This window comes from Hipposideros armiger, unplaced genomic scaffold (assembly GCF_001890085.2).
Source record: "Hipposideros armiger isolate ML-2016 unplaced genomic scaffold, ASM189008v1 scaffold_124, whole genome shotgun sequence".
NCBI classification, from domain to species: domain Eukaryota; kingdom Metazoa; phylum Chordata; class Mammalia; order Chiroptera; family Hipposideridae; genus Hipposideros; species Hipposideros armiger.
This window is the reverse complement of record NW_017731474.1, coordinates 332,739-356,666: the sequence shown is the minus strand read 5'-3', so window position 1 is coordinate 356,666 and position 23,928 is coordinate 332,739. Positions and strand designations below refer to the sequence as shown.

The window sequence follows — 23,928 nt, the reverse complement described above, 5'->3', positions numbered from 1 at the left end:
GCGCCATCAAATGAACTTCTTTGGATTTATGCAGAACCCAAATATCAAGCTTGCTTACATATCCCAGCTTCTTCAGGTGGTTGTGAACGCTTGAATGATGGATGTTCAGTGTTTCTGCAATCTCTCATTCGTGTAACGTAGGTTTGACTTGATCAACGCCTTTATTTTGTCGTCATCAACCCCGATGGGCCTCCCTGGCCGAGGAACATCGTTGAGATCAAAATCACCAGCACAGAATTTCATGAACCATCGTTGGCACTGATGTTCTTGTAGAACATTGTCACTGTCAACTTTATGCAACTTTTCACAAGCTTGACACACGTTCTTCCCTTTACGGAAGTAAAACATTAAAATATGGCAAAAATGCAGTGAAGTCTTCCATCTTCAACTTGTAATATCTCCAAAACTCAACCAAATCGCTCAATTTTTTTTTTAGAATGAAGCTAGAACTGTCAGCTGTCAAATGACATAGCAATAACATAGATGCGAATGATTCTAGTACTTCCAAAATGAACTAGTGCCATCTGTCACAAACATGCGTCATGACTTTTCTGACAACCCAATATAAATACATATAGCCTTAGAAGTATTTAATCAAGTAATGGATTTTGAATTTATTTTATTTCCATGTTGGAGTTAGCTACCTTCAAAATATATCATTTTTATTATTGTTGTTATCTTCCTTTTCTCCATCTCCATTGCTACCAGTCTTGGTCTAAGCCATCACCATCTTTATATAACAGGATAGACCACTAAGAGGTCTGTGACTCTTTCTCACATCCACATAGCAATTGGAGTGGTCTTTATAGAAACATAGATGAGGCCATCTATGTTTCCCACCTGATGGTTTCCCATCGTTATTTTGTCAGGGATAAAATGCTAACATCCTATCTTGTCCTCAAGGGCCTTGATGAGCTGGCCATGGCTCTCTATCAGAGCACATCTCCTGCTTCTCCCCTTGTCCTGGGTGTTACAGCCACAGTGAACTGCCTTCTGTTAGCACATTTGATCTCATGTTCCCTCTGCCTAGCGTGCCTTCTCCTCCATCTTTATATGGCTGGCTTCTTGTCATTCAGGTCTCAGTAGAGACTCCTTGGCCACTTCATTTTAAGTAGACCTGGCCTGCCCCAGTCATTATGATGTCGTTCTGCTTTTTCTTTATACTCTCCACTATCCTCTGATATTTGAATTGATTGTTTATATATTTAATTGCTTATTGTCTGTTTTCCTCCAACTGAAGTCTCTATGAGACCATGCCTATATATGTATCTCCAGTGCCTAGAATCATGCCTGGAACACAGCAGAAGCTTAGTGAACATTATTCCTAAATACAAGGATTTCCCATGGACATGTCTGTGAAGACCAAACAAATCGCTGATTTCTTCCTCTGCCTTCTAGGTGTCTTTCCTTCATTTAGAGTTGTCCCTTTCCAGAGCTCCCAGGGATTTTGTGTCACTATGAGGCTTCTTGATCACCAAGAGAAAGAATCCAGGTTTCCTGCCTCCCCCTCCTCCCGTTTTCTCAGGCTGCCTCTGCTGTGTGCAATGTTCAACTCTCTGCCTCAATTTTAATTATTCAGTGTTGAATGGACATATTTGCATAAGCAAATATTTGAGGAATTGAACTGGCAATTAACAGATACATATCTGAGATTATTTAAAAATATCTTTTAAAAAATATCCTGTTTTCTTTATTTCTATTTCTATGGCCCAGTAGTAATTCTGGTCTTCATGATTCTGTGTTTCTCCATTCAGCATGTTTTCAGGTCTACACTGACCTAAGTCAGAGTTCTGGAAATATTGTCTTTGGGTGCAATTGAAAACCACCATTTTTATCCCTTTACAGAACAAAATCAAACAAACAAAAAAAAAGATTTCAAAGTACTTGCATTTCTTCTTATTTTTAGCTGGTTAATGAGCCTCTCTTCTTCAAGACTTCAGCTAAAGAGGAATTGATCAACAATTGTTATTATAATTAATTGAGGACCTACTATGGAAAGGGCACTGTGTGGACACAGTGGGGGGATACAGAGAGAAAGTGAGACCCAATATCTGCCCTGCCCTCTGGAGCCTTATGGTTCCACAAGAGGGAAAAGATGTGAAGGCTAATAACCTTAAATTGGCATTTGGTGGATGACACAGCCTTCAACCAACATAAAATGTTTGCCATCCCATAAAGCTGCCAATGGTTACTGAATGGTTTCGGTGATTTCCATGATGTTTTCCAAAAAACAATGGCTTTCCTCTCGTGGTTTGTACATAAGTAAAAGTTTTCCCACTAACTACTTTGTTGGGGAAAAATGGATCTATATCAATTTATTATTAAATGAGTAAAGGATCAAATTATATACATAAAAGGATCATATTATGGTTTTGGAGTGATAATAAAGCAGACTTGCCCCAACTACTGACTCCAGATTCTAAAATTGTTTCTAAAATGTTTTTCTTTCTCTTCATTCACAAAATAAGGTGTTTGGGGTGGGGGCATGAGACAAGGAATCCAGAATCCAGGGAAGGTAGTGTCTATTCCTAACTTCAATTTCTGAACTAAGTCTAGTGGAATGTTGACATGAATCCTTGAGAGGAGACAGCGCACTTGGATGGCAGCATTTCTCAAGGGTGCTTAATTCCAAGTGGTGTAACCCCAGGACTGGGGTCAAGGAGAGCTTGACAGAGATGTTTGTTGGGAAGCAAATCCTTTGCCTTGATGCCCAGGCTGGAGAAACTACAGCCAAGAAGCCAAGTGCTGCAGCGGGACACTATGACTTTGTATTAATGGAACTGGATTTTCGTCTTCCTTTCCTTCTGGGACGCAAGGAGTCTTATGATGCTGATATTTAGAGCAGGGAAATGCAGAGCAAGTAATTTTTGCCCTCATTTAAATTGACAGTTGTTGGGCTTTTTAAAAATAATCATTTCTATTTTGCTGTTTTCTATACAATATTACTGGAAACCCACTGAACACTCAATTTCTTTTTTTCTGAGTGAAATATCACCACTGCGTCAGGAGGGAGATCTATGGTCTTTGTTAAACAATAATTTAGCAGCATCCTTTAACTGAAATTTGAGTCATTTTTTTCAGGCTTCCTGTCATGCATAGATAATTTCTCTGAGGACATTAGCCTTTAAAACATGAGAAACCAGATACCTTTAACAAACCTTGCTAGTTATTTTCTCTCTTTCCAAGCTCGTTGGTTTACATCTCTTAATTACCAAGCAGTAATTGATGTTCCTTAAAATACATTATTTTTTTTCAGGTAAACATTATTGTGCCATCTTAACATAATTTTCCTGAGTTGTCCACAAACATATAATGTTACAAAATTATTTAAAGACTTTTTATTGAAAGTAAGACAGTTTTTTTAAATTATATTTCTTCATGTTCCTTAAGGATATATAATGATTGTATGATTTAGTTTTGTAATGATAAAATTTTAAAGTTGGAAACATCCACTCAAGTCTCTCATTTTTCCTAGAAAACAATGGCCTGGAGATGTTAAAATCACTATTCAAAGGATGAAAACTCCAGTCTGTGACCATCAGTACATGATATTTTCCACTTAATCATGGTGGAGGGTGGGTTTGATAGGAGCTGGGTAGAGGACTTCATGGTGGGAAGAAGCAACTCTTTAGCTGAGCCATAATCTATGGCAGGAATTTTTAATGACTTATGATTCCTAAGCTTTTGGAACAGTCACCTCTCTCTGGTGAATTTTCTGGTGCATCTGCACATAGCAGGTGTGATATTCATATGGCCAAGTGGTATTAGGTAGGTGAGGGTGTGACCAGCTATCCTGAAGTGTAATGGAAGAACAAGAAAGAGTAGTAGAGTGAATACATGTTTTTTCTCCAGTGTCCAGGTTTGTTTTTGAAGTGTGCAACAATGGGCAAGCAGTAATGTGCAATAGTTCAACCCCTGGGATCTCGGGCTTGTCACTGAGTTGGAATCCTGACTTGGTCACTTACTACTTGGGTAATTTTAGGCAAATTGCATCTCTGCACCTCAGTTTTGCACATCTTTAAAATGAGCATAACAATAGTACCTACTTTATGCATTTATTATGAAAACTAAATGCTATTATAATAATATAAAATTAAAAGAATATTTCACGTAAAGTAACCACTCAGTAAACAATGGCCTTTGTAATGAAAAAGGTTTGGATTTTTTAATCCAGTGTCTGAATTTCAATCTTTGGTCATGGCAGTACAGAATTTGGGGTCTCGGTTTTGCTTTCTCTAAAATGGGGTCAGTTGTAGTCTCTATTGTTCTGGACCTTCAAAGGTTTAGGAAGGATGAGGGATCACATAGGTAGACTCTCAGGACTTGGAACTTATTAATGTTCCACTCTCCTTGTTAAATACTTGTCCCATGGAAATGTATGATGAGACCATAAATTAAAATTTATATTATAGCTCTGCAACATGCAATACTGTTTTGAAGGCAATTGAGATACCTTTCTGCAGGAAGAAAACGTGTAAAACTTGAACCACCTGCCCTGAATAGTGTAGTTTGAGAGGAAGTGGAGACATTAAGACCATCACCTCTCATCTTTCAGCAGGCCGCAGATCTGAAAGCACAGCCACTGCCTCATTATCCCGATGACTCATAGAACCAGAGTACTTTCCCTCTCCTCTGCTGTCCTTTCAAATTAAATTCATTGTTCTACAAGATGTCTGTGGTTCCCAGAAATGAAGCAAGTGGTATGTACCCAATTCAAATCCTGGACATTTGACTCTCAGGACATCCTCCTGAGTGACCTGGATCCTGTGGCTAGCTAGTACAGCCACTGACAATTCCAGGAACAACCTTCCTTTTTTTAAACAGAAACTCAGAGAGGCTAGCTGGACCCTTTTGAAAAAAGTCTTGCAAAGCTTACTATAAAAAAATTTGGAAATCCTTGCCAAAACAGATAATAAAAAAATGAATTTCTATTGATATTATTTTCATAATTGGTAGTATCTGGCCATCTATACAGGGTGAACAGCAGATATTTAATAGTTGCTTAGAAGCTAAATGATAGGCACTAGTTAACATATATTACTTAACCAGTTAATGAACAGCAGTCCTTCTTCAGTGTCTTATTCTTGAAACAAGCTTGAAATGCTTTTAAGTCGGAGCAAGTGGGAGACACAGTTTTTTGAACATCTTTTGTCACATGACATACTTTAAAAGCAGCAGACATCCACACCCAGGAGCCCACACCTGTTAGAAATATGAGTGGTTAGTAAGGATGAATGATGGATATGTGCCGGAATGGTAAGGCCATTCCAACTACATTCAATATTTTGAAGGATGGCATTTGTCAGGTATTTCTTTTAACCAAACAATATTCTCCCTTCCATTGTTAACATTTTCCAACATACATAGGGATGTTAGCATTTGATATTTTATGACAATCTTCTCGTTTTCACAGATGAGGAGATTGATGAACAGAGAGGTCCATAAACTTGCCCCCAAGCACACAGGCAAGTCTCACATTCAAGTTTCCTGATGTCATGCTGATGTAAGCCCCAGGGGAGCTGGCTCCGTGATAAGGAAAACTTCAGATGCCCTTGTCATGGGGCTGTGATAAGAGCCCCTGGAGGCAGATGCAGAACTGCAGTGTTCCTATGACAGGCTGTAAAGAAAAGATCCCATGGGGGAGGGTAGTGGTAATTTGGGAATATAAAACATACAAACCTTGCTGTAAGGACCTTACATTTCATCAGCAAGCAGTGCAGGCAGATGTGTTAATGCAGAGAAACATCACTAGCTGGAGCATCTGCAGTGCCTTTCTTTGAGACAGGCGTCTTATTGTATGAATCCTAGGTTTACAAAGGAGTGTAACCCTTAGAAGGTGCCGCTAGGTGTAGGTTAGACCCAAATTATAATATGGTGTGTTATATGTGTAATACCTATAATATAACAATTTCACGATTGTAGTGACCACTGATCCATCCACAAGTGACCCAGAGATTCCTCTCTTGTTGGATTCTCTTCATAGAGACCCTTATCTCCACTTCTAGCTGCTGCATTAAGTTTCTACTTTATTTCACAGACCCTTTGTAATACAACAATGGAAGCTATAGACCAGGAGTTGGGCACTTTGCATGTATTATTGCATTTAACTTTCACAACAATCCTAAGAGAGAGGATTACTCCTATTTTACAGATGAAGATGGTGACGTTTAGAGAGTATAGCTTGCTCAAATTACCTAGCCTATAAATTTCCAGGTTATCTATTGCTGCATATTACCCAGAAATTACCTACCAATCACCCAGCCATATATTTGCTTCTATTAATAATCATTTTATTATATCTCACTATTTTGTGGGTCAGAAATTTAGGCAGGGCTCAGCAGAGACAGCTTAACTCTGTTCCACATGACATCAGTGAGGGTGGCTTGACTGGGGCTAGAGAATCTATTTTCAAGATGGCTCATTCATATGATGGGCAACTTGACTATTAGCCAGGGTGCTTAGTTCTTTTCCACATGGGCTTTTCCATGTGGCTGCTAGGGCTGCCTCATAGTATGATGGCTAGATTCCAACTGCGTGTATTTCAAAAGACAAGAAGTAGAAATCGCCAATCTCTTAAAGCCTGGACCCAGAAACTGTCATGGTGTTACTTCTGCTGTCTTTTATTACTCAGGAAGTCACAGCATTCTCCTAGATTCAAGGAGAGGAAACAAAGACCCAGCCTCTCATTGGGAGGAATGTCAAAGAGTTTGTAGCTATATTTAAGGATGAGAATCTGGATTATAATCATAACATCATATTCCATCTCAACTAGTACAATATCAGATGCCTTTTTTCATCGCTGCATTTATCTCTTTGTATTATAGTGATTAGACCGTGAGCTCCTTGAGGGCAGGGATCTTGCCTTCTGCATCTCAGGTTAGGCAGAATGCCTACCTGAGCATGGCCAATAACCCATAAAGGCTGAAAGAATAAATGACAGTGAGCTGAGTTCCAGTCCTGACTCTGCTTCTAAGCAGCTCTGTGAAGCCAAGCAGGATGTTGAACTGCTCTGGGCCTTGGTACCCATTCGGTTAGATAAGGGGATGGAATTAGATAGTACCTAAAGTCTTTCTTTTCCCAGCACTACTATTGTATTAGTCTGCTCAGGCTGCTATAACAAAATACCATTAATTGAGCAGCTTAAACAACATACAGTTATTTCTTACAGTTATGGAGGCTGGGAAGTCCAAGACCAAGGTGCTGTCCAATTTGATTCCTGGTGAGGACCCTCTTACTGGCTTGCAGGGGGCCACTTAATCCAATCATGGGAGCACTACCCTCATGACCTTATTTAAATCTAATTGCCTTCAAATGCCCCACTTCCTAATACCATCACATTGGGGGTTAAAGCATATGTTTGGGGAGGAAACTTTCAGTCCATAACAACCAAGGACTCTATTGAGAAGGGGAGTGGACTTAAGGTTCAGATGCTAATACTTGAATTACAATGCTAGTGCTTGGAATAGAAAGAAAGGAAACCGGAGGAGGCCTTTTCAAAGGTTGAAGACATTGAACTGTTTGGCCATAAGGAGTGGGAGACAGTATAAGTCAAAGTGGACTCCAGGTTTTATATCTGGGTGACTGGGGGAAAGCAAATTTACCCAACATCAGCAGGGTTTCTCAGCTCTGACTACCCAGAGAATTACCTGGTGAGCTTTTAAACAATACTGATGCCTGGGCCCCTCTCAAGGCTGAACTCAATTCAGAATTTCTGGAGATGAGGCTAGGGTGTCAATATTTTTCAAAGCCTCCTGCGTGATTGCATTGTGCAGCCAGGGTTGATGATTTCTTATCTAGAGTTAAAAGCGCTAGATTTCTGGCTGCTCTGCAATGATAAGAAGTTAAGGATCAAAAGCCACTGATAGTCACTAATTAACTTGGGGTGTGAGTTGTATGGTATGTAGAATAATGGCTCCCCAAAGATGTCTACATCCTCGTCCTCAGAACCTGGACATATATCTGGTTACAGAGCAAAGGGGAATTAAGGTTGCTCATCAATTGACCTTAAAATGAGAAGATTATCCTGGGTTATCTAAGTAGGGCCATTTAATCACAAGGGTCCTTAAACAATAGAGGAGGAAGGTGGAGAGTCAGAGGGAGATGTGGCTATGGAGTCAGCAAGATGAAACGTTGCTGGTTTTGAAGATGTAAGAAGGTACCATGAATCAAAGAATGTGGGATACTTTTAGAAGGTGGAGAAGGCAAAAAAATGAATTATCCCTTAGAGCAGCAGTTCTCAAGCTGTGGGTCGTGACCCCTTTGGGGGTCAAATGACCCTTTCACAGGGGTCACCTAAGACCATCGGAAAACAAAAAGATATTTACATTACGATTCATAACAGTAGCAAAATTACAGTTATAGAGTAGCAACGAAAATAATTTTATGGTTGGGGGTCACCACAACATGAGGAACTGTATTAAGGGGTCGCAGCATTAGGAAGGTTGAGAACCGCTGCCTTAGAGTCTCCAGAAAGGATCGCTGCCCTATTGACTACTTGATTTTTGCCTGGTTAGACTTGTGTCAGACTTCTTACCTACAGAAGTGGAAGATTATAAATTCATGTTGCTTTAAGCCACTGAGTGTGTGGTAACTTGTCACAACAGTCTTAAGAAACTAAGTATAGATGGTCAGTTCAGGAAGGCTTCCTGGAGGAGGTAAGTTTTGATAAACTTTTGCAGGGACATTGTTGGTGATAGTTGTGGGAATCTGAGTCCATCAGACAAAAAAAAATTAGGAAATCTCAAGGCTATATACACCTTCCCAGAATGTTTAAAATCAAAAGTTAGAATAAAACAGTATTATATGATTGTCACTAAATTCTGCAATAGAGTCAGAAGCAAGGAATTCTTGGGAATTTTTCTCAAAACTGTTACTTAAATTGTGATCACTTCACAGGTTTAAAGGCTGACAAAACACTTGTTTTACCTGGATGGTTTTAAATTACTTAAGTCAGCAAAGAAAGCAGATAAAATCTGCAGCTTCCACACAGCTCATCACCTGAATGCAAACTAGACCTTAATGCCTATCACTCTCCTTTAGTCAGGTCTCTAGTCTCTGCTGCTTTTTTTCCCATTGGATCCTCTTGAATAAAATGTAATTGAGTAATCTCTCTCTCTCTCTCTCTCTCTTTCATACATACACACACACACACACACACACACACACACACACACACACACACACACACCAAAGAGAGAGAGAGAGAGAGAGAGAGAGAGAGAGAGAGAGAGAGAGAGAGAGAAAGAGAGAGAGAATCCTCCATATGTACATTTGTTCATTAAAATATATATATTGAGGATCTATATATGACATGAACTGTGTTGGGGATATAGCAATGATGAGACAGGCAAGGTCCCTGTTTTCATGGACCTAACAGCCTGGTAGAGACAAGTAATCAGGCAATATATAATAGAGTAGAAAATATAGGTTGCTATGAGATAATAGGGAAGGGGCAACTGACACAATCTGCGGGGGGGAAAGGGAGGAGTACATCAGGGAAGACTTCCTGGAGGAAGATAACTTTTAAGCCAGTCATTCTCAAAGTGCAGTACCTGGATCAGCCACACGAGCAAACTGGGAGACTGTTAAAAATGGAAATTCTCAGGCCCATTAAGCCAAACCTATTAATCCTGATATTCTGAAGATGAGGCACAGAAATCTGGGTTTTTTTCTTTCTTTGTCTTTAACTTTTGGCATTTTAATTATGATGTGTCTTGGTGTGGGTTCATCTTGTTTGGGACCCTCTGCGTTTCCTAGGTTTCTGTATCTATTTCCTTTGCCAGGTTAGGGAAGTTTTCTGTCATAATTTCTTCAAATAGGTTTTCAGTTCTTTGCTTTCTCTCTTCTCCTTCTAGTACCCCTGTGATGCGAATGTTGGTACGCTTGATGTTGTCCCAGAAGCCCCTAGAGATCTGTGTTCTAACAGATCTCTAAGTGGTTCAGATACATGCTAAACTTTGAGAACCATTGAGAACCAGAGGATCATACCTGGGCTGTGCATTAGAATCGCTTGGAATACTTTTACGCTTGACTGATACTGTGGCCCCACCTCAGAGATACTGATTCAGTTTGGTCTGGGATAACCCTGGGAACCAGTATTTTTAAAGCCCTGGGTGGTTATAATATGATTTTAATGTACTGTCAGGTTGAGACCACTTCCTTAAGCTGACAACTGAAGCGTGTGTTAGCCAGGCAGCGTGGGTTAGGAGAGGGTACAAAGGGCATCACAGACAGACATATAAAGGCCCAGATGTAAGAGAAAGCCTGAGGTGGTAAATCTCAGGCTCTGATAAGGCTAGAGACTACACACAAGAAAACTCCGTGGTTTAAAATGAGGTCCATAGCTATACGTTTAAGTGCATATTGCAGTACTTCTTAAACTTGAACGCTTGAACCCACATAGGAACTGCCTGAGGATCTTGTAGAAATGCAGGCCCTTATGCAAATAAGAAGGTTCTATTGCCCCAGCTTCCCCCGAGCATACGTGTCAGAGTAGATGGGGCACTGCAGAAGGATGTATCTATGCATCAGCCTCAGGGCCAACTTAAGGGGACCCAGTTGGGGTGAACTGCAGATGCCTGCGGCTGGGTGGGTATGTTCTGAGGCGAAGGAGGAAAGATGCAGCCTAGGCACAATCTCCCAGCCTGCTCTTCTGATTATTTCCCATCAAGGTCGTACTGCTATTAGCTCAGCAGTAGCAGCCACCTCCCCCAACCCCCCATCTAGCTGAGTGCATCCGCTGGCCAGGCCAGCAGAGCCAGCTCATTAAGTGACCGCTGGAGCTCTCTGTAACGTGCCAGCCAGCCAGGGAGGCGCTGGCCGAGGCGGGAGGGAGGGAGTTGGCTCTCCAGAGGCCCTGTTTCCCCTCTCTCGCTCTTCCCATCTCCCTGGCTGACAGTGGCCTTGCCTGCGGCAGAGCCTCCCTCTGCAGCAGCCCCTTGCACTTGGCTCGCACTTCTGGGCGCTGTCCATGGTTGCAGCATCTTTAGGCGCGCCACGTCAGGAGGCCGCAGCAGGGCCCTGTGATTGGCCGAGGAACCCCTCGCCATCCCCCAACACATCCGCCCCGGGTCCCGGTCCGGAGTCCCTGCCCCGCAGGCGCTGGCCAGCTAGCGTGCAGGGCGCGCCCTGGGGCTCCCGTCGGCACACCCACTTTCCTTAATAGGGCAGAATCGGTGCCCCGAGCCGGAAGGCGGAGCGCGGGGGTAGAATGTGAGCCCTGGGACGCGACAGTCAAGAAGCAGCCACAGCCTCAGCCTCCTCCGAGCGGCAGGAGGGAGCAGCAAGTCGCTGCACCCGGGGCGGTCACTACCCGGAGACCCCACTTCTCTCCCCTTGACGGGGATCTTCTGCTCCCTTCCGGGTACCTCTGTTCCAAACCTCTCCCAACGATATGGAAGAATTTTTGCAACGCGCCAAGTCTAAACTGGTAAGTTGAGGAAGCGAGGCTGTGTGTGCCTCTNGTGTGTGTGTGTGTGTGTGTGTGTGTGTGTGTGTGTGTGTGTGTGTGTGTGTGTGTGTGTGTGTGTGTGGTGCGCTGAAGAGCGGACAGGGCGTTGCAGCAGAGGACGAAGGAACAACTTTGCCACTTAGTTGTCAGGGTGTGCGGGCTGTCCCCTGGGAAGAATCTCTGGAACTCCGGTGCTTACAGCGGCCAGTCTGTCTCTAGAATCCTCCTCAAGAGCCAGACGAAGTGCCGAGCTGCGGGTGGACAAACGTGGCTCAAGTCGTGTGCGGTGTGCCCAGTCTTGGTCCCTTTGGCCTGAGGTTGGAGAGAGGCAGATCCAGCCAAATCTGCAGTTTGCTCCTGAAGGCTAGAGAATAAATGGGTGTGGTGCCCCTTGTGCAAAAAAGCCCAGCCTCTGCAGATTCAGTACCTGTGAGTGTAAAAGGAAAAAAAAAAAAAAAAAAAGAATTCCTTAGAGCTGGATGTTAGCTGGAGGTGGTGGCCACACACAAGCGAGGAAGTCAGGGTGTTGACTAGGAAGGACATGTGCCAGCGCGCAGTTTACCCAAAATCCCTCACACAGAGCTTGCTCCAGTACAGGAGTTGGGATATTCCAGTGTGAATTTCTCACTCTGGTCCCTACACAGATCTATAACTTGGGACAGAGAGAGAAGGGGAAAGCCCCCAACTGTTGCTGGTGATGTGGATTTTTCCAGACTGTTGGGAACCAGCATGTTGGCCTGCTCTGTTTAACTGTTCCACTGTACAAAAGAGTGAACCGAATTTTCACTGTGTATGTTGACAGTTGCTATACATTTTGGAACAACAGATTCTAGCTGTTTCCTAATTCCAAGTTGTTTTGGCTCGCCAGCATAACAGTAACAAATATAATGGAAATATTTCTGTTTCAGCACTTAAAACAAAAGCCTCTGTCTGTTTAGAAGCAATATCTTTAATGAACAGTGAAAGCACCTTTTATGGGCCTGGCATAGGAGGAAATGCATAATTTATGATGCCTTTAACCTTTAAACCTTTATAGAAGCCAAAATATAAAGTCTCCATTAAGGAGAGGTCTTAATCACAAGATAGGATATTTGCAGGCTTATTACTGCAACTCACCCACAAACAACAAAGGGAGTGCAGAGGAACGTGTGATTCTTAACATGACTTAACTGTAAGTATCTTTTAAAAGGCCATTGAAGTTGATTCATGCTAATATAAGTACTTTTTCTACCTTAAGCCTCCCAGAGAGTTGAACGTTTGTTGGGATTTCAGAATTGAGAAAATGTATGATCATTTCTGTGTTGATTGCTGACTCCCTTTTGAGTTTTACGTGAGCAAATGGAGGAAAATACTGATTGCAGAAACTCATGTGCATTTCTGATACTATAAGTATGCACTCTGTTCTTTACCTAATACTGAGTGAGAAATAGTAAGAAAAAAAAGTCAGTTTTGGCAAGTTATTTTTTTGTGAATGAAAATCAACAGTGATCAAGGATAAATACAGCTTTAGACTGCATCTGTGCAGGCTAATATTTATTTTAAAAATAAACATTTAGATTGTGGCGTCTGATGTGAGCAGGAGGTTTGTTTCATTTCTGAAGAGCAATTACTGGGATGGAAAAAGTCCCTATTTCAGAGTAATCAGTTGAGAGTCATGTGTAAGTTTATTTACCGAGTCCCTTCATTAAACGAGCAATTGCTCTACATCATTAAAAAAAAAAAAAAGACAGGCAAAAAAAAGTGGTTGTTTGAAATACTGTCCCCAGTCTCCTGCTTTAGCCAAAAGAACAATTACTGCTAATTTTTTTTTTTTTTTGAGTAGGTTTCTTGTCAGAGATCGCAATTACCTTTCATAGTCAGCCACAGCAAAGGTGTTTTGGTCACTTTTAGTGTTACATTTTCCCTGACAAATTACATTTTCTAGGTAAAAAATTTTTTTTTACTTAATATGAAGCATTCAAGTATTATAGTAGATAATTTTTGTTTTAGAGGGTAGATAGCCTTTGTTTAGGAGAAAAACATTAAATCAATAATTATGGCATTCGGTTGTGAGTTTATTCATAATAAAATGGTAGGATTTCAAAAAATTAGGCTAATTTTTTCAGAAAACATTTTAAGGAGAAGAAAGTTATCATGCTGGTTTTCACGTAAGCTTTATTAGGCCAAATTTAGATAGAATTTAGGTGTTATATTTAGGCTGTTTTCCATTAGAAGTTAATACAGATTTATTTATATGATACCTAAAAAGGCCTAATTGGCGGGGTCTTTTCCTACCTACTTGACTTCTTACTTTGATATTCTGTAGGCATAATATATCTTTGAATGGTTTGAAATAGTCCAATATCCCTTGCAAGGTCTTAACATAACCTCATTGTTATTAGAGCTAGCTAATTTCAATAGACCAAAGGAATTTAAAATTCCAAAATGGAATTGCTATTAACCATAGATAAAATCTCCAATAATTAGAACTTTGGAGAGTTGATTGTGGCCCTTTTCCACCCAACTAGGAGCATTTATTATTCATATTCATCTGTCATTGTGAAGAGAGAAGATGCTCTCTCATTCCAGGCTAGGCCCTTGGACTGAGCAGAAATCTTTGAAGGGGAAAAGATGTTTTCAAATTTTTATCAGATAGTTTGGAGCTTATTTCTGTTGAAGTTGGGAGAGCACTCTCTCAACCTTGTTTACCATCCCGGTCTGGGCTTGCTAGTCCTTAAAATGAGGAGGATTCACCGACATGATCCCATTCCCCTTTCCCTTAAACCTCCCCTTCTGATACGCACCCTTCATTCCTGAGACTAGGTGGAAGTTATCAGAATTGGCAAAAGTAAACCCCAAGTGTGGCTTCAGAGGGATAACCCCCTCCTGGAGTGCAAATGCTTCTCTAGGGGACCTGCCTTCTGCCTTGTTAGACTTGGGACCCTGGAGCTTCTTTGTAAAAATACACGTCAGCTGAATGGACAGCAAGGGACAGAGTCACTCCAGCCATGCACAGCTTCCAGAAATGGTAGCTTCTTGACAAGTAGGGAATTGACAGAGTTCATGTTAAAATAATCAAGAATAAGCAGTATGAGAGCTAGACCCTAAGGCAGTAGAGATTATAATCAAAGGGTGATGTTTGTTGCCCAGGTTCACTCTCCTGTGTGAGGATCCAGCTGTATTTCTGATCTGGACCATCACTGCTAGAATGAAAGGGAAAAACACCTTTTCTTTCTCTCCTGCCCTTAACCACCTCACCTGGCTTTTCCTCCACTTGCCCATTCTGAGCTGGGATAGGGACAGAGATCAAATCCTATAGTTCCAGGTCCACCCTTAAGTTTTTTTGCCATGTTTCCTGTCTTTTGTTCCACCACTTCTATGGTGGTACCTTAGTCATTCTTAGTTATACTCTTTCTATGGTAAGAGAAATGGAAGGCAGGTAGGGCTTAGGCGTCTTGCCCTAAGCTGTAATTTGGGAAATATCCCCCAGTTTCATAGTGGCCAGCTCAGAAAAATATTCAGGCCAAGATGGCTTCATGATGGCAGCGAATAATCCAAGTTCCCATGAATTTTTTGGGGAAAAATGAGGTAAATGAGAACTCGGAGCCCCGGAGCCCTGGCTGGCAGGAAGCCAGAGTCCCCACACTGGGTGGACTGGCTGCTGAGCCTCTCTAACTGCCCAGACCCCCGTCAGCTGATGCAATTCAAGCAGCTGCTCAAGGGTAGGGGGCACTGCAGCCCACATACCCTAAGATGTAGGTCATGAGCCTGTCTTGGGTGTGTGTCTGTGTCGGGAGTGTCAGCTGCCACTGGAACGAGACAGGGCTTATCTATGCCCCAGGAATGCTGTTTTCAAAGACAGGGTGGGGACAGAGTCACCACTATAGTCTGGGGAATGTGTCTGCCACTTCAGCAGTGACAACTGCAGGTGAAGGGCTCAGAAATGCAGTGGGTCTTGGTCAATATGTGGGCGTCTATAGAAGAAAAGTTCTGGGTGACTGAAATGTCAGTTTATACTCTGGGGTATGTGGCATAGAGACAAGAAAGCATGTTCAAAACTCTAAATGAACAACCACATTAGAGTTTATAGAGGAGATGGAGTTAAAAAAAAAAAAAGAAAGGAAAACATTGCAGCATGTCTGCAGGGTAATCATTTTGATTGCAAATGGGAGGAATATATTCTCCCAAATTTCCTTTATAGGAAGAAGGTCATGCTTGTCAATAAAAAGCACTTTATAAAGTGAATGTTCCATACTTTTCAAAGGGCTGCTGTGGTAAGGAGTTGTTTGATGGAGATGCTGGCGGAGCACTTTTCATTTGGGGAGCTGAGCTCATTCTGATCACCGATCACGGGGTCAGCTCTCTCCCCATCCTAAGTGAGAGCTGGTGCACTTGAGACAGTGCCTCTTGCCAGAGCATCCATAAGCAAGAAACTCAGGAATCCAAAGCACTTCTGTGAATGTGGAACCGCCCCTTCAGGGACTCCCTTGATTGCTTTAGTCCTGGAGTCAGCTTCATTTCTCACTGCAGAAGCTTTTAGACCAAGAACTGAGATTGTCCCAGCCTCAGGGCCTGTGGAGAAGACCCAGACCTTTTCAGTATAAATATTCTAGCCTGAATTGGTCTGTCTCAGAGGTAAAGAGTTGGTCACTACCATTCAGACAACATCTTGGATCGTGGAGGACGTGAGCAGGTGAGCAAGAACACCCTTTAATCAGTGATTTGGAGAATATTTTTTGTTAACTAGGTTACAAAGTGACAGTTTTGGTCATAGAAACTTTGTTCGTTTCTATGTAACATGTATTCGGGCAGATATTAACATTGTTTTAAGGTTTGGTGTAGCAGTCAGGAGCCCTTGTAAGCAATGGTGACTTGGTGATGGAGACATCACTCTTCCCTTAACCCTACTTCTCCCTGGAGTGCTAGCTGAGCAGAGAAAAGGGTGAGGGAGGAATACCTGGGTCTGGATGAATGCTGTAAAGAACATCGGGGGTCCAAGAGAGGTAAAATGCATGGTGTTGCTTTGGTCATTGTTTCTTTTTGAACCCTGGGGTTTATGGGAGAGTCATGGAGTTTAGATTCTTCTTTGAAAAGAAACTGGGGAGGGGCAGGGTTGGTATATTCAGGAGGCAGCTTTCACATGGCCTTTGATATGATTGACACCCTCCGGGTTAGTGCAGTGTGCAACCTGCACAGTCATACATGGCTGCCCTACCACAGGTCCCAGAGTAGGCTACTCAAAATCTCTGGCAATCCCAGATCCATTTCTATCTGGGCCCTGTGGCTTTGGACTTTGGTTTCTAGAGAAAGGTAATCTTTTTTTCTTAAAAGCTCTTGGGAGGTTAATTGTTCACTAGATTGTCCAGAAAAATCAGATCCATGAAGTCTTGGTTAGAAAATTTAAGCTGATAACACAGGCTTGGGTTTTTAATCATAAAAATGGTATAATGATACCTACTTTCAGGTTTGTTATAAAGCCAGACTAATGTATCTACAGCCCATAGCACAGAACCTGAAACAATGGTTGTTTCTCTCCATGTGGCCCCAAGTTGGTCCTTTTCTGAAGTTCTTTATCTCAGTGAATAACATTATTATTTTCATCCAGTTTCTCCAACTGGGAACTTGCTTCTCCTTTATCTCTTCCCCACCCATCATATCCCAGACATCATTGAGTCATCTGGATGGCAGCAGTGGCCAGCTAACTGGTTGGTCTCCTGCAAACCACTCTCCCCCTGCTACCAGGGGAATCATTGTGAAAGCATCTTTTGCACTTCTCCCACCCCTGCCTTAAAACTTCATAATCACTTTCCATTGCCCTTAGGAGAATAAATAACACTCTTGACTCTGGGCTCTGGCCCAGTCTGCGGTCCAACTTCTGCTGGTATCTCCTCCAGCCCCCACCTGGCTTAAATAACTTCTACCTCCTTTTCAGATTAGGTGAAGAAGGGATGACTTTGTTGAATGATCCCTCCCCACTCAACCTCCCCCACCTCATGAGTCTAAGTCAGGGTTTTTCGTAATATTTTTAGATCACGTGTCTCAGCTTATCATTATATCTCTATTGGGCATTTTTTTTTTATTAATGAGAGTAGGGGCTATGGCCTCTGTATGACTTTGCTCACCATTGTCTCTCCAGGGCCTGGTGCCGTGCCTGAAGCTCAGGAAGTAGGGTTTTCTGTTTGTTTTTTTTTAGGGGAGAGGGCAATAAATCAGGCCATATTGTTGTTAAGTACAAAGGCCTTCCGAACGTGATACCCAGAAATCATGTCACTTACTGCTCTGTTTGGCTGCCAGTCTCTTGTCTCTCTCCTCAGCAATAGTGAGGCAGTACCTTTTCCTCAGGAAAGAGAAATCCATGGCTTGTTGCCTTTGCAATAACAAAAACATTGGCGAGCTAGGTGGCAAAGATGTTGCCATTGACATCGTTTACCTGAACCACATCAAAAGAACCAGGATGTCTCTGTTGGTGATCACACCAATCTTCCCAAGTTAGGACTGCCATTATCATACACAAGTTAACAGGGTTGAACTTGTTGAAATCGGTAATCTTGCCAGTCTCCAAATCAATCTGAACGGTGGTATTCACTTTAATGAGGGGATCAGGGTAGTGGGTGGCTCGAGCATCATAGACCACCAGATGAGGGATTTCCTTGATGCCTACAAAGATCTTTCTTACTTTGCACAACCTGTATTTGGCTTCCTCAGATGTAATATCATAAACAGCAAAGCCACCCTTGCTGTCATAGATCAGATGGAAATTCTCTACAATCTTGTCAATGCTGATGACATCCATAAAACCACCAGGGTTAGGCTATGTCAGTTTGGACTTGGCTGTTGATCTTAATGAACTGCTGCATGTAGGTCTTCTTTATTCCATTTCCTGTCAGGTCACATTTAAGTCTGTTGCTTAGAAAAAGACGAGGGGAAGTCATTCTCTCAGCCTTTGGGGACCAGTCAATGGATGAGGAACAAACATACAAGTCAGTTTATCCAACATCCAATGCTTTGGAGCTGCTGCACGTTTCAGATGCTTCCTGGAACCATGAACCAAGACTGTGCTAAGCACAAAAAGAATAAAGTGTTTTTAGAATGAATGAAGCCATAAGGCAAGAGTCTTGCACAAGTGTAACACATGGTAGTGGCTCAATAAAAACGAGTAAGTGGATGAACAGGCATATACAGAGTTCTGAATCCAAAGAAGGGTGGGCGACAGTATGCAGGAATCCAGGTTGGTTGATTAGAGGTGAAAAACACTAAGGTCAAAGCACCACACAGCACTTTGCCCATAGTATGTACTGAATATTACTTCAAAATAACGAGACTAGTTTTTATGTAAGATTGATTGGAATGTATATGATCTTGAATATACTTGTAATTTGGCAATAGGTCTTGTCTAATTCAGGGTTCATCTACTCACATTTGAGAATTAGCTTTTTTAGTAATTGAGAATATCATGCAGGGGCATCAAAACAAGTAGCTGAAAGTAGACATTGATAAATCAAAATCATATCTGTGCTCTCATCCTTAGTGATTGGCGACTTCTCTTGGAACAGCAAGGACCACACATTTCTATACCTGAGCCCCATCTCCTGGAAACCATGAGGCAGCCTGTAATAAAAGCTGCCAGCCCTAACAGGAAGATGTAGGAAGAACCTCAGAGAGCACTTTCGGATTTGGAGGAAGCCTTAGAGACCCTGTTGTCCTCCTCCTCACTTCTTTCCCGTAAATACTGTATGGCACGGTGGCAAATAGTGTGGACTCTGGAACCAGATACCTGATTTCTAAGCCTGGTGTTGCCATTTTTACTCACTACTCAGACAACTTTAGTTACGCTTTCCTGAGTCTTGGTTTCCTCTCCTGTGAAATGAGAATAATAATAGCACTCCCCTCTTAGGGTCGCTGCAGGTGTACATGTGCTAAGATGAGAATGAAATCCACAATAATGAAAACATGAAAAGAGCCCCGATGGATAAGGGAGCCAGGAAGTCCTATTTACATTTCATGGAAAGAGGGACAATTCTTAGCTCCCTTTGGTTCAAGTAAAATTTGTTGAATTAACTGTTTGAGCTCTAAAGAGATACATTTTCACACTTAATGCCCACAATGGTCTTGAGAAGTAGCTATTCTTCTTCTTCTGCAGTTGAGGAAACTGAAACTCACTGAGGCAAGAGGTTGGCCCAGGTTCCCGTAACCAACAGAAAGCGGAACCAGACTTTGTTCCCCAGTCACCTGACTCCAATTCCATGACCCTCTCCCTCATCCATACATACCTCTTCCCACCAGATCTCCTAGAACGTTTTATTAGTTTTTCAATAAAAAGTGAACAATTTGACAGGTTTATGGGAGGGTTGGGAGGTAAGGTCACTTTGACCCAAGAGAAGTTCCTTTCTCTGTGTTGACTGTTTTATATTGAAAACCCTTAGATACCTGAGCAGTCAACCAATAGTATGGAGAACCTGCTATGAGAGAACAATATGGTGCTGGGCTGTCTATGATTTGGTTGAATAACTTGGGAGAATTGCCTCACTGTATGCCTCTGTGAAAGAAAAATAAAAGACTGATAAACTATTTAGAAAGTAGCTTTTAGGGTGACCGGATATATTGTGTGCATTTAGTGAATTTTTAGCAAGAATGCATTTTTTTAAGAAGTTAGAAGTTGCCCCTCATTTGCCATCAAGTTTGCGAGCACAACTTTTGGTTTTGCAGATTTCTTCATTGTTGCCACTCTTGCTGGAGACTGTAAGGATTACTTTGAATAAATGATTGATTGATTGATTGATTGATTGACTGATTGACTGTGAGGTGGGGTGAGCTCACCCCGGGTGACATAGCAGCAAGGAGAGATACTAGCATTAGGACTCGGCTCTCAGCTGTGGGGAGCCTACTTTTGCTCTCAAGTCCTCTGGCTTAGTAGTGCCCCAGAAACCTGCTGGTTATACTTAAGACATATAAAGGAAAAGGAGGGGGGGGAAGGAAAGAAGGAAGGTGGAGGTGGAATTGGAGGGTAAATAGGAGAAAAGAGAAGAACAGAGAGAGTCAGGGGAAGCAAGTTTGAAGAGCGGTGAGATGTAGAAGAAAACCCAGGATGGAATGAATTGTAAGAGCAAAAGTTCTTGTGTCTGGAGTTCATTTATCTGACAACATCAGCCATCCAGAGTCTCCTGAAAACTGGGAATTATGCAACGGCAGCTTTCCTTCAGGCAAGGAAAATTAACTATTGAAAGCATATCTTTATAATTAGTTCTTTTCTCACAGGAATATGCCCTAAAATGGCTATTCCTGAGCCCCTTTGTGAGATGATACCTGTAAATCATTCAGAGAATGTTAGGAACACAGCAAAGACACAGGCATGCTAGCTATCATCATCATTGTCCTTACCTAATCTGCACTTGGACAGAATACTCACAAGCTCAGTTTTCTCAGAGGAGGGTGATGGAAGGAGAGGTTACTAAAGGCTATAATTACTGATAGCTAAAAATGGAGGAATTGCACAAACAAAACTCATATCAAACAGAACTCATAAGAAGCGAGCCAGGCCCTCAGTAAGTGCCATTCCATCTGCTGTGGGGTGAATAGCCCTAAAAATCTGCACACACTCTAGGGGCCATAACATCAGTGAGGTAAAGCACGTCACTGATATTCATAGTAATGACCTTGAAGAATCAAGGAGGAAAGATCATTTTAAGCTCAGTGTCCTGAGCTTAAGGAGAAAGGTGGGGGTACTCAAGCAACTTCAGATAAATTTCCAACTCAGATAATTAAAATAGAAAAAGAAAATAGAAAAGAAATTGTCACACGGAGGGTAAGCTTTGGTGGCCTGGAAAAGTCCCTTGTATAGCAGACCTTGTACTTGAGGGAAGCCAGATATGTGAAATGTCATGTTTTATAACAAGTGAGTCAGGAGTCAGGATGAACAGTGATGATGCTAAAAATGTGAGCCTGACGTGGGGAGGCATAAATAGGCCTGAGGCGTATACACAGGATGTGAGAACCCCACTCCTCACTCCCATCCTGAGTCCACAACTAAACCTGGTTCTGGGCTCCATAGCGAAGATACAGAAATGACCATGGGCCAGGAAAAGGAGATCTCTAAGAACAGCCCCAAGAGGGAGGGGCAGCCTGCTGATGGACTTCTCAATTATTTGAAAGGTTGTTATAGAATGGTTCCCACTCATAAGAACCGTTTCTTTCCTTCAGGTGAAAAGACAGGACTTTTAGAATGAGTGGCTTTTTTTTTTTTTTAAAGAGGCCCATCAATTCAACAAGGTTCAATTGTTTTGCTGTGAAAAATCATCTATCAGTTAATTATAGGGTGCAAAAGAGATAGGTGGGTGCTTGCCTCTTACTCTTCGGAACGTGAACCAAGGAAGAAGAGCTGAGGTGAAAGTTCATCCTGCACGTAGAAGCCTTTTGCTCATCTTTGCGCTCTTCGTACACATATTCTCTAGCAAATGGTCAGTGGTGCTGGCCAGACTGGCACCTGGCTCAGCGAAGACAGAAGTGTCACAGCAGGTGGACAGATCAGCTGCTCCCTGCCACGGGGATGTCTGAGAGGACACGTGCGCAGCTGCTCCCTCAGGAGACAGTGTTCTGGTTCCCTCTCCAGGGAGGCAAGGGGACGCGTCTCTCTCTACCTTCCTCCCCACCCCCAATTCTCTGCTCCTTAAAACACTTCCATCTTCCCCTGGCCCTCAGCCTGGTTTGGTTTGCGTGCAGCGTTTCCTGGCCAAAATACCAGGTGGGCTTCTTTCACCCTTTGGTAGCTACCATATAAACAGACGCTGAGAGCCACTGCCTTTTAGAGAGCTGGGTTCTTTTATGGAAAGATGAGCAGTATTTCATCAACTAATCCTTGTGGATTAGTACAAGCCGAAACTGTGATTCAAGTTATGGTTTATGCTTTGTGTGTTTACCAAGATCATCGGGAGAAATTTTTGTTGGTTTGCATTCAGACTGTGGATAATTTGAAAGCCTGGTCTTAGGAAGTGTATAAAGGACACAGAAAAGAGAAATAAGAGGGAGAATTTTATCCTCTAGCTGAATATTCCTTCTGTTATGTCATTGTGAGTTTGCTTGACCCTAACATGAAGCCATGTGTGAATCAAAGTCATTTCAGTGGGTCTGTAATCATGTCCCTGCCACTTGGCTGATACCCCTGGACTGTGGCCTGAGCTGCCATCACACTTGGCTCCAGTCTCCAGAAAAATCCAGACAGAAACTCACAGTGGTGGGTGAAGATCAAAATGCCATTCCAGAGCTGGCTTTTAAAACATTTTGAAAAATTCATTAGTCTTTTAAAGCATTAGGTCATACTGAGCCTTACGGAGGAAAAAAATGTGTTTCTCACTTCTGAGGGATTAGTTCATGCCCCAATAGCCTTCTGACCAAGCATGACGTCACTGTGAGAACCAATTCACACTCCAAAAGTTTCATAAGCTGACACTATGTAGACTGCTTCAATGAGTCTCACAAACACTGAGCCACGCTTATTACTGCGACTCCTCTGTTGGACTTTGGCTCTCAGCAAGATTTATACTCGGCCACCCTAATCACTATGTCCCACTGGACACACCCTGACCCGTCACTTCAGGGAGGTGTGTGGACAACGGGCATCAGGAGTCCACGTGTTTAGACACAACATTCTATAGCCATAGTCTTTTATTATGGATTTCTTGCTGTGAAACTCTTATTTTAATCATAGTCCTTCACATTGAAACTATTCTAGAAGGATAGATCTTTAACATTGAAACAGATGACTTTAGACTGCCTATTTCCACCTCCTGGTATTATGTTTTAGGCTTTATTTGCCTATATAATAATAAACAAACATTAAAGCAAATTTGGGGAATAGTGGAAAGCTGAAAATGAGTTGCAAACAATAGAAAAAATAAAAAATAAAAGTAAAAATTACCCACTTTCATTGAAGCAGGACAGTTGGCAATATTGTAGCAAGCAGGTTTTTTTTTTTAGTCTTTCTTTCCTGTGCGTAGGATTAAAATAAGGATATTCATATATTTTGGTATCTTGATTTTTATTTTACTTAACATTATTTATTAAATATTTCCCTATGTATTGCACAGTATTCTGCATCAGCATCCTAAATAATAGCATACAATTTAATAAAGAAGATATACTGTTGTTAAACATTTTGATTATCCCAACTTTTCTGCTATGTTAATTGTACTGTAACAAATATCTTTGTACCTAAAATGTTTGATCCTGTTTCGGATTATGTCCTTAAAATAGCTTTTCAAATATGTAATTATTGTAACAAAAGATATAAATGTTCTTAAGTTTCTTGATACCTGTTTCCCAATTTATTTCTGGATGAAGTTCACCGAATTTCAAGACTCGGAGAGGTTCAGAAAGGTTAACTTGTCCCATAGAACATGGTGACAGAGCCAAGCATTCACACCTACGTCTGTGTTCCTGACACGTTTGAGAGGCTGTACAGTGTAGTGGGGAGAGTGCTATGCTAGTTGTTAAAATATGTATCTGAG

At 42.0% G+C, this 23,928-nt stretch overlaps 1 protein-coding gene across 7 annotated transcripts in view; it reads left to right on the top strand.

Moving 5' to 3' along the window:
* The first annotated feature begins 11,180 nt into the window (after positions 1 to 11,180).
* PRUNE2 (prune homolog 2 with BCH domain) overlaps positions 11,181 to 23,928 on the top strand; it is a 246,346-nt gene continuing 233,598 nt past the window's right edge. For 4 of the 7 annotated variants that reach the window (XM_019648296.1, XM_019648293.1, XM_019648294.1 and 1 more), the window contains exon 1: positions 11,182 to 11,428. In XM_019648296.1, coding sequence (XP_019503841.1) covers positions 11,393 to 11,428 — 36 coding nt within the window. In that variant the 5' untranslated portion in view covers positions 11,182 to 11,392. Of the gene's footprint in view, positions 11,429 to 23,928 lie in introns of all 7 variants that reach the window. The other 3 variants (XM_019648297.1, XM_019648298.1, XM_019648292.1) reach the window with 1 other exon arrangement.